The 16,235-nt window shown below is 43.4% G+C and overlaps 1 protein-coding gene and 2 non-coding genes across 3 annotated transcripts; all 3 read left to right on the top strand.

Moving 5' to 3' along the window:
* Window positions 1-1,928: 1,928 nt before the first annotated feature.
* Window positions 1,929-2,070, top strand: LOC130685781 (U4 spliceosomal RNA). The gene has a single exon (XR_008999672.1). It is a non-coding gene; the product is annotated as a U4 spliceosomal RNA (small nuclear RNA).
* An 8,779-nt stretch (window positions 2,071-10,849) lies between these two features.
* On the top strand, window positions 10,850-12,428 carry LOC130685765 (uncharacterized). The gene is made up of 3 exons (XM_057509083.2): window positions 10,850-10,910; window positions 10,956-11,855; window positions 11,986-12,428. Exons 1-3 carry the CDS (start codon window positions 10,850-10,852, stop codon window positions 12,426-12,428), a joined length of 1,404 nt encoding a protein of 467 aa, XP_057365066.2.
* Window positions 12,429-12,519: 91 nt separating this feature from the next.
* LOC130685774 (U2 spliceosomal RNA) lies at window positions 12,520-12,710 on the top strand. The gene has a single exon (XR_008999666.1). It is a non-coding gene; the product is annotated as a U2 spliceosomal RNA (small nuclear RNA).
* The last annotated feature ends 3,525 nt before the right edge of the window (window positions 12,711-16,235 follow it).

Genomic DNA, 16,235 nt, shown 5'->3' with positions numbered 1-16,235 from the left:
CTGAAATCCATGAGCAAGCAACATGGAAAAAATGTATTCGAGTCTTTACCCACGTCGATGTCCAAAGGCGTAAAGTTCGACGAATGGAAGCCCGTCAGGAGACCCAGCTTCCCACACACGTCGACCATTGGACACGTATCGACGATGGAAGGTTCGAAAGTAGTGGCGTCAACATCTTCAGCAACCATGCCTCCAAGCAGCCGATCAACTTCGGGGAAGATGCAAGCCGGGAAGACGGAACGGTGAAAATGCTTTGTATGCAATGGCAGGAGCCATCATCTCTCAACCTGCGCCGTCTTCATGTCTCTCACGCCCACGAAAAGGGCTGAGAAAGTATTCAAGTCCGGAAGATTACTGTTATGTCTTACGGGAAAACACGAACGCAAGGAATGTCCTAGGGACGTCAGCTGTACAATCGTTGATTGTACTGGAACCCGTCACCACACCTTGCTTCATGGATCTGAATTCACCACATTGAAGAGGCTAGCGGATCCAACTGCTCCATCAGCGCCACCTTCGACAGCATCCCTGGGTACCTTGACCCACTTGGAAACCGTAAAACGACGTGTACAGTTCAAGATTGTACCGGTTCGTGTCGTGGCTGGCGAGACATGGGTCGACACTTTCGGTCCTGGATACCGGAAGCGACACCACGCTGATTAGTAAGAAAGTTGGGACTCGTTGGGCCATCCAAACGCATCAACGTCGTCTCGTATGACGGAGCCACGTCTAACATTACGGCTTCCTTAGTAAACTTCGCCTTAACGTTTCGTGATGGTAAAAGCCAGTTTGAAGTCAAGCAAGCTTACGCCGTCGACAATTTGAAGGTGACGCCGAATTCGCCGATCGAACCTCGACAGTTGGAGTCATGGTAACACCTACGTGGCATTGACGTCCCAACCGTGCAACAAGAGGACGTGACCGTGCTGATAGGAATCGACGTCGCAGAGGCCCATGATCATGTAGCTTCCATCAAGCCGCCGGCTGGAACGACTGGGCCCATCGCCCTCAAGACGCCGTTTGGCTGGTGTTTGGGTGGACAAACGGGCCCGCCACAAGACGGACGCCCGTTCATCGCTCATCTGGCCACCGTGGAACGTCCCGAAAACCTAAATGAGCTGTTGAAGAAGTTCTGGAAACGTGAGGCCAGTGAAGTAGAAATAGAACCACCCGTTCTATCTGAGGAAGACCTGCGGGGAAAACGCATCCTAGAATCTTCCGTAAAACGTATTGGTAACCAGTACCAAGTCGGCTTAATGTGGAAAGCCGACGGAAAATATGGCCTTGGTTAGAAGAAAAAATAACAATGTTATTCAACTATGTATTAGATATCGAGGAACTTGGCGAAACCCAGACAACAGGAATTATTACTTTACTGCACAAAGGAGGAAGCAGGAAGATTTTAAGTAATTGGAGACCTATTAGCCTTTTATGCTCCGACTGCAAAATTTTACCATACATAATATGCCAAGAACAAACAGGGGGATTAGCAAACAGAGACATTAGTCAAAATTTAGCAACATATCGAAATGTTATAGAATGGTTTTCAATCCAGGACACTGACAAAAGGGGCAATATAAGAGAAAAAGGTGCGGCAATAGTTAGTCTAGACTTCGAAAAGGCATATGACATGGTAGATCGCACCTTTTTATGTGAAGTTTTATCAAAAATGAGGTTTAACCAAATTTTTATTAGAAATATACAATCCGTGTACGAAAGATCGTCAAGCAAGGTTTATATAAATAGAGAAATGGGAAAAAATATTAAATTAAAAAGAAGTGTAAGGCAAGGCTGTCCATTAGCAATGTTTCTCTTTAGCATGTTTGTTCAATGAAAAGCAGCACCTCTCTTGGTTTTCTTGATATCAACGTCCGTGCAGAATTGGCGAGAGAAAGGTTCAAGTAGTAGAGCCCTCTCATGTACTGGTTAGCTTTGCGCAGTGGCAATATCATAATCAATGAGGGTCTACCGAGATGTGATTATTGCTAGTTGAAAACTTTAACCAATACCCCGCCACGATGGAGTGAAATAATCTTCGTCGTCGGCAATTTTTGATGGCTCCATCAGGAGCAGATTCTCTTAAAGAACGTAAACACAGTGTTCCGTTAGCGGTGGGCGTTGTCTATTGGATCAGCATTTAGCAAGCGATTAGTTACTCGATTACATGGATATCGAAAGCCGAAAACCTTGAAGTATTACTTAACGAATCGTGTTTTGCTCAACTAAGCGAAAGAGTTCAGCACTAAAGTTTAAGAACTAGCAGAAGATATGCTTAATATCTGATACGGGTTCAACTGAACCCCGGTTATCTAGACTGATTGGTTTTCGACCAAGTGGTGCTGCTGATTGCCTGAAATCATTTCGGATAATCTTGGCCCATTGCCTTACTAACATTTCCACTTCTCTCAATTCTTGACGGCTGGGTAATCGCTTATGTCGGCAGCCGGCGAGAAGGTGTGGCTTGACGTAAACTACGCGTCGTCTATTGACGTCGGTCTTCCGGTATCCAATCCGGCCGTCAGCTCCCATCTCGTTCTTCATATTCTCCACACGTGTGTCACGGTTAGGCCCCCAAACTAACAACTTTACTTAAGAGTAAGTTGTAGAAATTTATATAGTAAAAGTAATTGTAACCACACCTTCATATATTTTGGTGTATGTGTTTAAAAGTGTTTTTGTTGGTTTTCGCGAGTTTTGCCCTTTTTTGCCTATTTTGTATATTTTTCGTGTATGCGGACCTTCTCCTCCCCTTTGACCACTTTGTTTTCATTGTCTGAGGGACAATGACTGCCAAATGGCTCAATAGCGTAGATGTCGATTTCGGGTTTCAAACCCCGCGATTGAGTATGCGTGCGGTACATAGGTTCGTGCGTATTTTGAAAGTTGAGCCACAGGATCTCTTAGGCTAAGCTGCTGTTCTAGATACGAGAAATCAGGTCGCTAGAATTACATTTACTTCGGAGGCATACACCTCAAATTTTTTGTCCCGACACAGTGGGATCGTCAGGACAGAATTGGATGGGAAAGAAGTTTCAGTAGTCATCAGGGATAGCAATATTCAGGAGAAATTTGTTAGAATTGCAGGAATTCCGCAGAATTTAGACTTGGGAGTAGTCCAAACCCGTCTGAAAGAATTTGGGACTGTAATTGATGCTCGGTGGGAACGCTATCGAGTGGTAGAGGACGAAGTTTTGTACCCTGTCCTTGCCACTTGGATGATCATACGGATGACTTTGACTAAAACCATTCCATCATACATAACTATTGGCAGTTATCGTACCATGGTTAAGTATGATGGACAGAAGCCTACTTGCGGACTGTGTGACGGTGAAAGCCACTTTAGTTACAACTGCCCAACTTTAAGACGAAACAAAGAACCAACCATTGCCCCAAAACCAGTTTGTGAACCGACCAAAAAGACAGAGACAATTGTAGAAATCCCCGTCACTATACCTTTAGTTGAAGACCCTTTAGTTTACAAGGCCCTTCTTGAGTGTGGGTTGCAAAACCCACTCTCAGAGGTGGTTCCCAACCTTGAAACCCCATCCTCTCCACCTCCACTAGTTCAATTCACCGACAATCCCTTACCAAAGACTATTCCACTCCAAACCATAATACCCGAGACCCAATCCGGCATCTCTGAACCCATGATAGTTTCCATGGACTCGATCGCACCCGACATGGGGTGCATTGAGACCATGGAAACCGACAAAACTATAGACCACCTAAAAGTCACAACTGTACACCGAAATAAAAGACTTAAAACTACCTTGACCAACCAAAATCCTAAGCCGACCTTGCCCGTTTCCCAACCCAAGAAACCCACCAAATGACTACAAACTTAAAAATCGCATCTATCAACATCGGAGGGATTAAGTTAGTCGAGCGACGTCAAATTCTTTTTAAGTTTTGCAGAGACGAAAACGTAGATATTGTGGGACTTCAAGAGGTAGCATTTCATACTTCCCCAATTATTGAAAGCCGCTACCATTTGTTGGCAAATGTCGGTCCCAACAAAAATGGAACAGCCATTCTTATTAGACATGGTCTGGACTATTCGCGTTGGCAATTAGAACCAGACGGAAGGCTAATTTTTATTGGCGTGAAATGTTTCACGTTCATTAATATCTATGCCCCGTCAGGTAGTCACGTTAAGGCTGAGAGAAACAATTTCTTTCGTAAAACCGTCCCTGCTTACAGACTTACTACTCGACTGCCCTTCGTGTTGATAGGCGATTTTAACTTCGTTGACGACATCCAAGATAAGGCAACAACCCAGTCTCTCCCTACCTCACCTAATGTCGCCAACTACGCTTTGAAAGAGATGGTTAATGGTCTTGATCTGGTAGGCATTTGGAAAAAGTTAAATTATAACGAATGGTCATACTTTTCACTACCCTACCAGTTCTTCTAGTCTTGATAGGATATATGCTAGTCGATCCTTTGCAGACAATTTGTTTAATATTGTTTGCAATCTTTAGCGATTAGTGATCATCAGTCAGTACAATCTACTTTAACTTGCAATCTCGATCTCCCGCATCGTACTACATCTCCGGCTGGGTTGTGGAAGTTAAATACTTCCATATTGTCAGAAGAAGGTTTTCAAAAATGTCACCAACTTTATTCAGGAAGCTGCCAATCATCCTCTTAGGGAAAGCAATGTAGCAAATTAGTGGGAGAGTGCCCTGAAACCGGGTATCAAGCGCATTCCGTTAGATTATTCCATGTAAAGAGCTCGAATGATTAATGAAACCAAGTTTTTCTATCAGTCGTGCATTCAGGAGATGGCCGAAGCAGATACCTTTGATTGGGTTGCCTTTCACCAGTTGAGGAAATTCTCAAAGTCTTGGGAGGAGAGCACACTCAAAGGGTATGGGATTCGTTCCCGCTGCCTTGACGGTCAAGAAGTAGATGAAACTAATATCTTCCATGTTAATAGAGCAAAAATTAACTACCGCAAAAGTCGCATTGATAAGATCATTGCACCTAGTGGCACTTGCTTATTGACCAAAGAGAATATTTCAGCAGAAATCGTTTCCCATTTCACTGAAATTTTTAAAAATCAACCTTCTCCTGACATACTGACAGGGAATGATTTTTTAGAGTGAGTATGAGATTGCTTGAAACCATCCCCAAACCTGACATTTCCCTGGTAGAGATTAGAGCTGCCCTAATAGCCATGAAATCAAACAAGTCCCATGGCACCGATGGCATCCCTTACGAGTTTTACGTAGAATATTTGGACGAGATCGCACCCCATTTCTCGGCTATGTTTAATCATATTCTGGAAAGGGAAACTCTGACGTCTTCGCAGGGACAAGCGGCGATTAGGCTAATACCCAAGTCGTCTGGACTTTGCGGGGTTTCTAATTTTCGGCCAATTTCTCTCTTGAACTGTGACTACAAAGTCATGGCATCTGTCTTAGCGAGACGTTTGAAGCAGACACTGTCATCTGCCATAGAGCCTCATAAAAAAGGTGGGGTACCTGGTAGATTGATTTTCGATAATTTAGTACTCTGGAGAGGTGTCATTCAATACGTTGATGTCCGGGGATGCCATGACTCTTCCAACTTTCCAAGTCGGGGTATGGGCACTTCCATTGTTGGAGTTGCCTTTGAAAAGGCCTACGACCTGGTTAACAGGGAAGTCTTCTGGAGAATTCTGGATGCCATGGGCTATCCCACCACTTTCGTCCGTTGGTTGCAGACGGTGTACTCTGTAACAGGAATGTCAATCCTCAACGGATCTGAGGTGGCTGGGGTGATTTCTGACATTCAATCGATTCGCCAGAGATGCCCCCTATCTGTCCATCTTTTTGTACTATACATAGAGCCTTTGCTAGTGCGTTTATCTCATGTTCACAGAGGCATATCATTATTTAATGAGAAACTCACTGTCAGAGCCTTTGTTGATGACGTCACCATTTTCATTTGTTGTGACGAAAATTTTATCAGGGCAGGACAAGCCATATTCTTGTTCTGCCAGTGGACTAAGGCAAGGATGAATACAGTTCCGGTCCACTTATAGAACCGACCTGTGCGCGGTTCTATAACTGAATGGTTCTATAACCAGGCATGCGATTTCAGCGCCACCTATCGTTGATTCATTTGTGACTCAAACTTTTACTGTTTGTAAATTCATAAGCGTATAGCACAATGGTAATGCTGCTCGCTATGGAATTAGAGCTCCACGTTCGAATCCTTGCAACAATACTAAAAAGTTTTTGAATCTATGTCTAATGCAGTCTAGAGGTCTTAATGGTTGAAATACCAATGTATTTTCATATGTATGCCACCATACATTGTAGCAAGTAGTATGAGGAACTCGAGGAACTGTTGACATTCCAGATTTCCAGATTTCCCTCCCCTTCTTTACCAAGAAGAGGAATCTACCACAAAGAGGATGACCGATTACCAATTGGTCAAATGGCAGTTTATTTTACAGATTAGAATTAACAAATGGAGCAAAACAAAACGACACGAAAAGTGTTATAGTCATAAAAGAAATATATAAAAAATACGAAAACACTTAGACAACGCTATATCACTTAGTTAAATGAGATCTGATGCCTTGAGCTAGTCCTAACAAAACAGGATCTTCAATATTTTTTTCCATGGCGGCAACAGAATATTTTAATAACATACTTTTAATGGTCTCTTCGGATAAAGTAGCTATGCTATTAACTAGGTTAGGTGGTGAAGGAGGATTGGGTTCTACGTCCATTGCCAAAAAAGATCCTTCCGTTTCATTCGAAATGGACTGATCAAAATGGTTACTAACTTCTTTAAAGTTTTCAATTTCTTGCGCTGCAACAACTTCTGGGTCACTTTCAAGATGTAACTATTTTTCAATAATATTGGCTCCTGATGACGCACCTTCCATATGGATCGCTTCTGCCAACTCCCCTAGTCCCAGCGACTCGAGCTTCTCCAAATTGCGCGGCTCAATTGAGAAGTTTGAAAAATGTCGCAGATATCAGTTACAGCACGACGCTGGAGCTGTGTTTGATAATCACGGGCTTCACGAGATCTGATTTCATCAGGGAGGTGGGGAAGACAACGTGAATGGATTAAACACGCCGAAATTTTGGTTCTCTCCATACATTCCCAGCACTTCTTAATAATTTGTCCAGCATCTAAAACGTTAGCCGAAAGACCGAATTGCAGGCCCTTTTTACCCTGTTTTGCCTGTATATAGTATAACAAAGATCATTTATTTTTTTTGTATGTATTATAGATACCGATAATTATATTTTTGTATTAAATATTACATAAGATGTACATATATTTATTATTTCATTAATTATTTTAGACGTTGTATAAATTACTTGCTTACTTTAGTTATTACTTCATGTACTTCTTACCTTTTTTGCTAATTCTTGAAGCTCGTCGTATTTTTCGTACGCCTCGATATATCGGCTCAACATTTCCTTTTTGTAGAGGGTCTTCAAGGCAGAAATTCTACCCTGGTCAAGGGGTTGGTATACTGTTTTGCAGTTCGGCGGAAAAAAAATTATTTCGACTTGTCCATTTGGATCAAGGCACTTCGGCTCATGTCCCGGGCAGTTGTCCATTAAAGGAGCAACTGGCTCGTTCGTAAATTTGCGAATGGAAGGTAAAAATACGTTAATAAAATAATAAAATCTTAATGAATGGTTCCAATTCTGCGATGTTGACATCTCCAGCCTCTCCAAAAAGACGAATACTAGCACCGATCGGGCAACGCTTCCTCCAGTTGCGGAACCACCCGTCCGACGCTTTGAAATCCAAAATCCCCCTAGCCTAAGCTTCGTATGATGCCCGAGCTTGAATATGAGCTCATGAGAGACAAAGTGGTTTGCATCTGGAAGTGGGATTGCGCATCACATTAATCCACTTCAGAACAGCATCGTCCAATTCCGGATGTCTAGAATGATTGGCCATCCGTTGTTTTGACGGCTTAAAAACTTTGTTTGCTGAAAAATCCCTATGTTTTCTTTGTTTACACTTATTCGATGAATTTGAGATTTTGAAACACCAAACAGTGAAGCAATATAGTTTTCCGATTTTTTCCCCTCGATAAGCTCGACTACTTTTACTTTGTCCTCCAAAGCTAAACACTTTCTTTGTTTTCTTTTACTAGAACAAACATGTCCTACAACAGGCTTTCCCATTTCGTGAACAGTCACCGTTTCGAGAAAATAAACACAATAACTAATTTCATTCTATTGTTTACTGTCAGAATGACTGTGCCGCCAATTATTTTAGGTAGGGTCATTGAACCAGCTTACACTATTCCCGAAAATTATTAATAACCCATTAAAGCAACATTTATTTGCATGTTTAAAGCGCATCTCCTTGATTCCCGCCACCGAAACATGCATCTACTCCACAAAACGGCCAATGGCGGCGCTGAAACACGAGGAAAAATCGGTTCGATAATCGAGCCGGTTCTATAGCTGGGCGGTTCTGTAAGTGGACCAGCACTGTAAAGAGAAAACGAAAGCCCTGGGACTTGGGATTTGGAGCTCTAGGTTGACTTGGCCTCTTGAGTGGCTTGTTTCAGCACCAACATTATCCCTCTTAGGAATAAAGTTCTCTCATTCCATAGTTGAGACAGCTGATAGGTCTGGAATGATGCATTCGGCTCTCTTAATAGTATTCTGCGAGTGAATGCCGGTCGGCGTTTCAGTCTTTACCAGAGGGTAATTTTCCACGAAGTCGAAGGCTCTCTCCGGAACAGTGTTTATTGCACAAGCATTACCATGTAATCAAAAGATGTCTGACCAGATTTTAAAGGCTGTCATCAAATTCCTATGGATGGGAAAAGTAGAAAGGCCGAACAAAACTGTAATATATCGTTCTGTGAGCCAAGAAGGGCAGTGAATGGTCAACACACACCTCTTTTACCGTTCACTTTTCTTCTGTCCCATTTATAGAATCCTTGTAGGCCCCAGTAGTCAAGAAAGCTCTCTTCTTACACTTCTTTATTGGATGTCCTTCCCTCTTCGCACCTTACTTCCATTCTACAAGAACAACACCGCGCCCGTAGCGGTCATGAAGAGGCCCACCTCCCCTTAGGAACCCCTGCATCAGATTAAACAACTGTTCGCCACTTCCATCCTGGTGCAAGGGAATCCAATGGTTCACAGGAAAACATTTAACCATTGGATCCTGGAGTTAACTACACAGGGGAAGCTGGAGATCCTGAGGCCTAACCTGGACTGGCCACGAATCTGGAAGGAGACTGCAGTCCTGCCAAGCAACATACGAGAAACCATGCAGGCCCACCCCACCCATAGCCTCTAGCAACCCATTTCCAATTGCCCATTAACCAAACTTAACACTGTCACCAACCTCTCCCCGTCCATCAATCATAAATCCACTTAACTCCAGTAGCTCCGACCCTCCACCTACAGATAGCTCTAGGGCTTCCCTCGCGATCCCATCGTCCCCTGCCGATAATCAAGAACGTAATCTGGAGCACTCACCTAGATATCTTATTCGAACACCTAATCCAAACGTAACACCCTCTAGTTCGCCTGCTTCAACCTCTAACTCTAGTCCAAACACCTTGTATCATCTCCGAGCCGACTTGTGAACTCACTAGCCACCGACGACGTAACGGGAATAGAAGACGAGTTTAGGGGGTTGTGGGCCTCAAGGATAGAATTGAGCACCACCCTGGAGGGTATTGATTCCCTCCTCAACGAATGCACAAATGAATGGCTGAGACTGGCAACGAATCCAGAAGACACGATTCCCGCAGCGAGAAGACCAACAACCTCAACAGAGAGAGCAAGAAGCCATCGTCATCAAAACAGACAACAGCAGAAAATCAGGCGCTCAGGAAAAAGGGAGCAGAGAAAAAAGGAAAACTACAACGCCTCTACTCGCTTTACCCTCGCAAAGCCGTTAGGAAGATATTAGAGGAGCAATCCATTTGCTACACGGGAACCAAGGATTCGGCTGCCGCTTTTCTCGAATCTACCCTACTGCTAACGACCACCACCAATAGAACAGATCCACTGCGCCAAATCTCACTTCAACAGATGCAAATGGCAAACCCCGACACAAGAGGAGCTAGAAATTCTTTCTTCGCCTCCTAGTCCAAAAGAAATCAAGCGTAAACTCGGCAAAGCTTGCAACACAGCGCCTGGACGAGATGGCCTGGAATACAGACACCTCCGTGCTCTAGACGCAAGCGGCCATCTCTTAGCTGTCATCTACCGCTCTGTATGGACTCATGGGATTCCATCCTGCTGGAAAACATCGAAGACAGTCCCCATATACAAAAAAGGCGATTAGTCAGAGTATGGGAATTTCCGACCAATATCTCTTCTGCCAACCATGTACAAGATCTTCTCAGGAATACTCTCCTCAAGAATAATGGCAACGGCGACGAAACTAGGATGGATGTCACAGAGCAAAAAAGGTTTCTTCCAGGTGTAAGTGGCATCCAGGAACGCACACATCTCCTTCACACTGTTATCGAACAGGCGAAACAGTCAAAGAGGGAGATGGTGATTGCCTGGTTGGACCTCTTCAATGCTTTCGGATCCATTGCTCACCCGATTCTTAATTGTCTGTTTCAGAGTCTACCACTGCCAGCTTAGCTCCGTAGCATCCTCAGTGACATTTACTCGAACAACGTCATGGAGTTTGCTGTCGGGCAAGAGTCTGTTCGGACTCATCCAACGGCTGGTGTTCGACAGGGCGACTGCTAAGCAGCGTGGTATTCAACTTGGCAGCCGAACCCATTATCCGGACAGCAAAATCCTATAATACCGGATTCACGGGCTTTGGAGCTATGGTCTCAACCACTGCATATGCAGACGATATCGCTATAGTAGGATCATCAGCCTCAGAAATGCAAATTCTCAACGCCATAGAGAACACGGCAACCTCGCTAGGCTTGAAGTTCAATCCAGGTAATTGCACGTCCTTAACAATTACTAACGGAAAATCTGTCACAGACAACCGGCTGAAAATTGGGCACGCTGAAATTAGACCTCTTGCAGAAGAAGAGCACGAGGACTACTTAGGAACACCTATAGGCGCCCGACTTACCTTCCGACCAGCTACTTCATTGCTTGACAACCTTATCAAAGAAGCAGATCCCGGCTTGGCGCCCTGGCAAAAGTTAGAAGTCTACAGGAGTTGTCTTCTTCCGTCGCTGTCTCACCAAATGGCGTCTGGCAGGGTGGAGAAGGGTGATCTTTGCGACCTTGGCGTTGCATGCAGAGATTTTTTTCGCAGAATTGCCAACGTCCCAGTGTCATCTAATACGGCCTTTTTCTACGTAGACAGAAGAGTTGGGGGACTTGGAATGCTTCCTCTGACTGATGAAGCTGATATGTGGACTATTGCCAGAGCGATGCAATTCCTGGATGGCGAGGACGAGTCCGTAAGGGAAGTGGCCATAACACAACTTGAGGAGATCATCCGACTAGGATACGGAAGGAGAAAAGTACCATTCCCCATACCAATTAACGAATACTTGGCAGGGTCAATGGACAAAGTTCTTGATGACTTAAGACATGGAAGGTCATCCATCAACCTCTGGTCGCGTTCGAGGAGGGCAGCTGGTCACCTGAAGGCGATCAAGATTCATGTATCCGGGGAACAATACTCCAAAATCATCGCCGATGACATCTGTTGTATCTTCCTAAAAGCAGTCAGAGGGCTCAGAACCACACTTAGAGGAAGGTGGACATCCAGGCTACTGTCGGAGCAACAAGGGAAAATCGCAACGGGACTAGCACTAGACATGGCAAAGGACACGGCAGCACTCATCTCTTGCAGAACACCGTTTACGTTTCAAGAATGGCACTACCTCCATCAAGCCAGACTCGGAAGACTACCCGTCAGAGGGTGTCCAGGATCTAAGTCCAAAGTCAAGAAGTGTCGTCTTGGTTGTGGCAAACTGGAAACAACAGACCATGTCGTCTGTTGTTGCCAAGTCAAACTCAGCTCTGTTAATTAATCGACACAATTCTATCCTAGATATTATGGTGACAATGGCGGACGCACATGGCCACTCCGTTTCTGTAAATCGGGCAGTTGACTCCACTGGAACACGACCGGACATCGTAGTAATTTCGACGAACCCTGCCACCATAATTGATGTAACCGTGCCTCTAAGCAGCGCAGAGGGGTTAGAGAAGGTTTGGGATAAGAAGATAGAGAAGTACAAACACCTAGGCTCTGTACTTCCGCAAGTCGTTGGTTCACTCGGGTCTTGGCTACCAAGCAACGACGCAATATCCCTAGCCCTGAGCATTCCTCGAAGGCGGTGGAACAACCTGACGAAGAAGATGAAGCTCTTGGCCATACAAGAAACTACTAAAATGATAGCGAACCACTTGGCATACCAAACCGAAGAAAGCGATCCACCACCTGAAGAAGATGAAGAAACAGAAGACATCAGTCTGCAACTTTCTCTTTAAGGGTTTTTTAACGCGCGTTGACACGACGTTTCGCGAACTTTTTCCCTTTACATATAAATGTAAAAATAAACATTGTATATAAAACATTAAAATATTTATTCCCAGTCCATTGGAAAATACAATGCGTTAACTCTGTTCTTATCAGCTTAATATCTGGTACGGGTTCAAATGGACCCCAGAATATTAAACTGATTTTTGAAAATCTGCGGGAAGTCAAATTCTTTGATGCAGTTGATGCTTGACGAGTTTTTTTGTTTTTGCTTGTATTTGTGTTTCCCCATCAAACTGTGAGTCCTTTGCTCTTGTTTCTTTTTGTTTCAGTGTATAGCAGTGTTTTGTTGTTTTGTTTTTGTTGTGTTTCGCAGCCCTTTTTTTCCTATTTTGTGTATTTTTCGTGTGTGGGGATCTTCTCCTCCCCTTTGGCCACTTTGTTTTCATTGTCTGAGGGACAATGGCTGCCAAGTGGCTCAATAGTGTAGATGTTGATTTCGGGTTTCAAACCCCGAGATTGAGTATGCGTGCGGTCCATGGGTTCGTGCGTAGTTTGAAAGTTGAGCCACAGGATCTTTTAGGCCTAGCTGCTGTACTAGACACAAGAAATCAGGTCGCTAGAATTACATTTACTTCGGAGGCATACACCTCAAATTTTTTGTCCCGAAACAGTGGGACCGTCAGGACAGAATAGAAGGGGAAAGAAGTTTCAGTAGTCATCATGGATAGCAATATTCAGAAGAAATTTGTCTGGATTGCAGGGATTTCACAGAAATCTAGATTTGGGAGTAGTGCAAACCCGTGTGAAAGAATTTGAACAGTAATCGAAGCTCGGTGGGAACGCTATCGAGTGGTAGAGGACGAAGTTTGATACCCTGTCCTTGCCACTTGGATGATTGCACGAATGACGTTAACCAAAAATATTGCATCATACATAACTATTGGCAGTTATCGTGCCATGGCTAAGTATGATTGACAGAAAGCTACTTTCCGACTGTGTGACGACGAAACACATGTTAGCTACAACTGCCCAACTTTAAGCCAAACAAGGAACCTACAATTGCCCCAAAACCATTAGAGAAAGCCACAAAAAAAAAAAGACAGTCACAGAAATTCCCGCCACTATACCTTTAGCTGAAGGTATGCAAGACCCACTCTCAGAGGGGGTTCCCAACCCTGAAACTCCATCTTCTCCACCCCAACTAGTTCAACCCACCGACAATCCCTTACCAAAGACTATTCCACTCCAAACCATAATACCCGAGACCAAACCCGGAACCTCTGAACCCATGATAGTTTCCATGGACTCGATTGAACCCGACATGGGGGACATTGAAACCATGGAAACCGACAAAACTAGAGACCACCTAAAAGTTCCAACTGTACACCGAAATAAAAGACTTAAACCTACCTTAACCAATCTGAATCCTAAACCGACCATACCCGTTTCCCAACCCAAGAAACCAACCAAATGAATACAAAGTTAAAAATCGCATCTATCAACATTGGAGGAATTAAGTCAGTCGAGCGGCGTCAAATTCTTTTTAACTTTTTCAGGGGCGGAAACTTAGATATTGTGGGACTTCAAGAGGTAGCATTTCATTCTTACCCAATTATTGAAAGTCGCTACCATTTGTTGGCAAATGTCGATCCCAACAAAAATGGAACAGCCATTCTTATTAGACATTGTCTGGACTATTCTCGTATACAGCTAGAACCAGACGGAAGGCTAATTTCTATTGAAGCGAAATGTTTCTCGTTCATTAACATCTATGCCCGGTCAGGTAGTCACGTTAAGACTGTGAGAAACAATTTCTTTCGTCAGCTATGCTTTGAAATAGATGGTTACTTGTCTTGATGTGGTAGACATCTGGAAAAAGCTAAATAATGAACCTGGTTACACCTTTCACTACCCTACCGGTTCTTCTAGACTTGATAGGATATATGCTAGCCGATCCTTTGCAGACAATTTTTTAAATATTTGTTTGCAATCTTTATCGATTAGTGATCATTAATCAGTATAATCTACTTTTACTTGCAATCTCGATCTCCCACACCATACTAGATGTCCTGCTGGGTTGTGGAAGTTAAATACTTCCATATTGTCAGAAGAAGGTTTTCAGAAATATGCCACTAATTTTATTCAGGAATCTGCCAATCATCCTCTTAGGGAAAGCAATGTAGGAAATTGGTGGAAGAGTGTCCTGAAATCGGGTATCAAGCGTATTTCGGTAGATTATTTTAGGCAAGAAGCTCGAGTGATTACAGCAACCAAGTCTCAGTCAGCACCAGCACCATCCATCTTGCATTCAGGAGATGGCTGAAGCTGATACCTCTGATTGTGTTGTCTTTCTTCAGTTGTTGAAATTCTCGAAGTCTTTGGAGGAGATCACACTGAAAGGCGATGGTATTCGTTTCCGTTGTAAGCGACTGAAATTGAGGAAGCCAGTTTATTTCATGTAAATATAGCTACTAATGCAAATTTCGCGCTGATTAGATCATTGCCTCTATTGTCACATATTTATCGACAAAGAGCAAATGCAGGAGACATTGTTCCCCATTTTACCTAAATTAAAAAAACAATCTTTTCCTTGCAGTTTTCTTAAATGAGTAAAAAAGAAATTGATTGCATCCAACCACATACCTGGCAGCACTAATTTTCCTTCTACAAATTAGACGTGCCGTTATAGTGGCGAAACGAAGTTGCCATGACTGTTCCAACTATCTGATTCAGGGTATGGGCACTGACATTGTTCGGGATGACATTCAAAAGGGAAATGTAAAAAAATGGAAAAAGTACAAAGGCTGAACTAAACTTTAATATGAAGTCGTATTACCGGTCTAGGAATGGTCACCACACACCTCTTCTAACGTTCCCTTTCCTTGCGCCGCATCTACAAAATCCTGTTAGACCAAAGTAATCCGGAAAGTTCTCAATTTCATTTTTGTGGTACTTTCCACTGCGAAGGTTATTACCAATTTACATTAACAACACGCGCCCGTAGCAGCCATGAAGAGGCTCACTTATTTTCAGCAACGCCTGCATCTGAAACCCTATGTTCCTCTTCAACCAGCAACTTTTCCCAACCAGTACGATAGGTCATTGGTTGGTTTCGGCCAAAGATGAGACGTGTCCTATGTGCCATCAGTATCCCGAAACCGATGAGCATCTGACGTTTGAGTTTCCTGGATGCCTTCTCGCTTGAATCTGGTTGAACGGAATCATGGACTTCAGTGCTTCAAACGAAAACCTGATCATCGGCCATTTTCGGCCAATAGGTAATTTGCTATAAACACTTACTTTTCTGGTTGCCTACATTCACCACCTGGAAGAGAAAAACAAACACTGCATTCGTCGTTAAGATAAAGTAGACAGCTAACGAAAAGCACTTACCGGTGTCAGGATTCCAGATTCAGAGATCGCCCCGACCAGATAAATCTCGCACTTCTTGCGAATTTTCCAGTTTCAAAATTGTTGTATGTGTTCCTTTAGAAAGCGAAATGTGGATTATGGGTACGCGATAATAGAAGACCAGCTGACTGTTATTGATAGGTATTACCACACCAACAAATACTCATGATGATTCCTTACTATTTGATAATTTTCGAAAAAAACACGCAAACGGTGTTTGAAAAACTGGGGGAAAATATTCATAAAATCCATGTAGTCGTTACCGGGAGTCCATGGAAAAACATTAGGTAAAGTATGTTCCTGACGTGATGCATTTTAAATATATTTACGCAGCATCCAAGCCAATCAAGGAATTCTATCGAAAGTTAAAGGAAAGAGTGTGGGACAAACCGAATTTGGATGTG

The sequence above is a fragment of the Daphnia carinata genome, chromosome 5 (assembly GCF_022539665.2).
Source record: "Daphnia carinata strain CSIRO-1 chromosome 5, CSIRO_AGI_Dcar_HiC_V3, whole genome shotgun sequence".
NCBI classification, from domain to species: Eukaryota; Metazoa; Arthropoda; class Branchiopoda; order Diplostraca; family Daphniidae; genus Daphnia; species Daphnia carinata.
Note: the sequence above shows the minus strand (reverse complement) of the source record. Positions and strands in the feature narration are given on the sequence as shown.

Coding starts and splice junctions, on each gene's coding strand:
- LOC130685765 (XM_057509083.2), top strand. CDS start 10,850: ATGCAAATTCTCAACGCCATAGAGAACACGGCAACCTCGCTAGGCTTG. Junction 10,911..10,955: donor AGGCTTGAAGTTCAATCCAG/GTAATTGCACGT, acceptor AATCTGTCACAG/ACAACCGGCTGAAAATTGGG. Junction 11,856..11,985: donor AAGACTACCCGTCAGAGGGT/GTCCAGGATCTA, acceptor ATTCTATCCTAG/ATATTATGGTGACAATGGCG.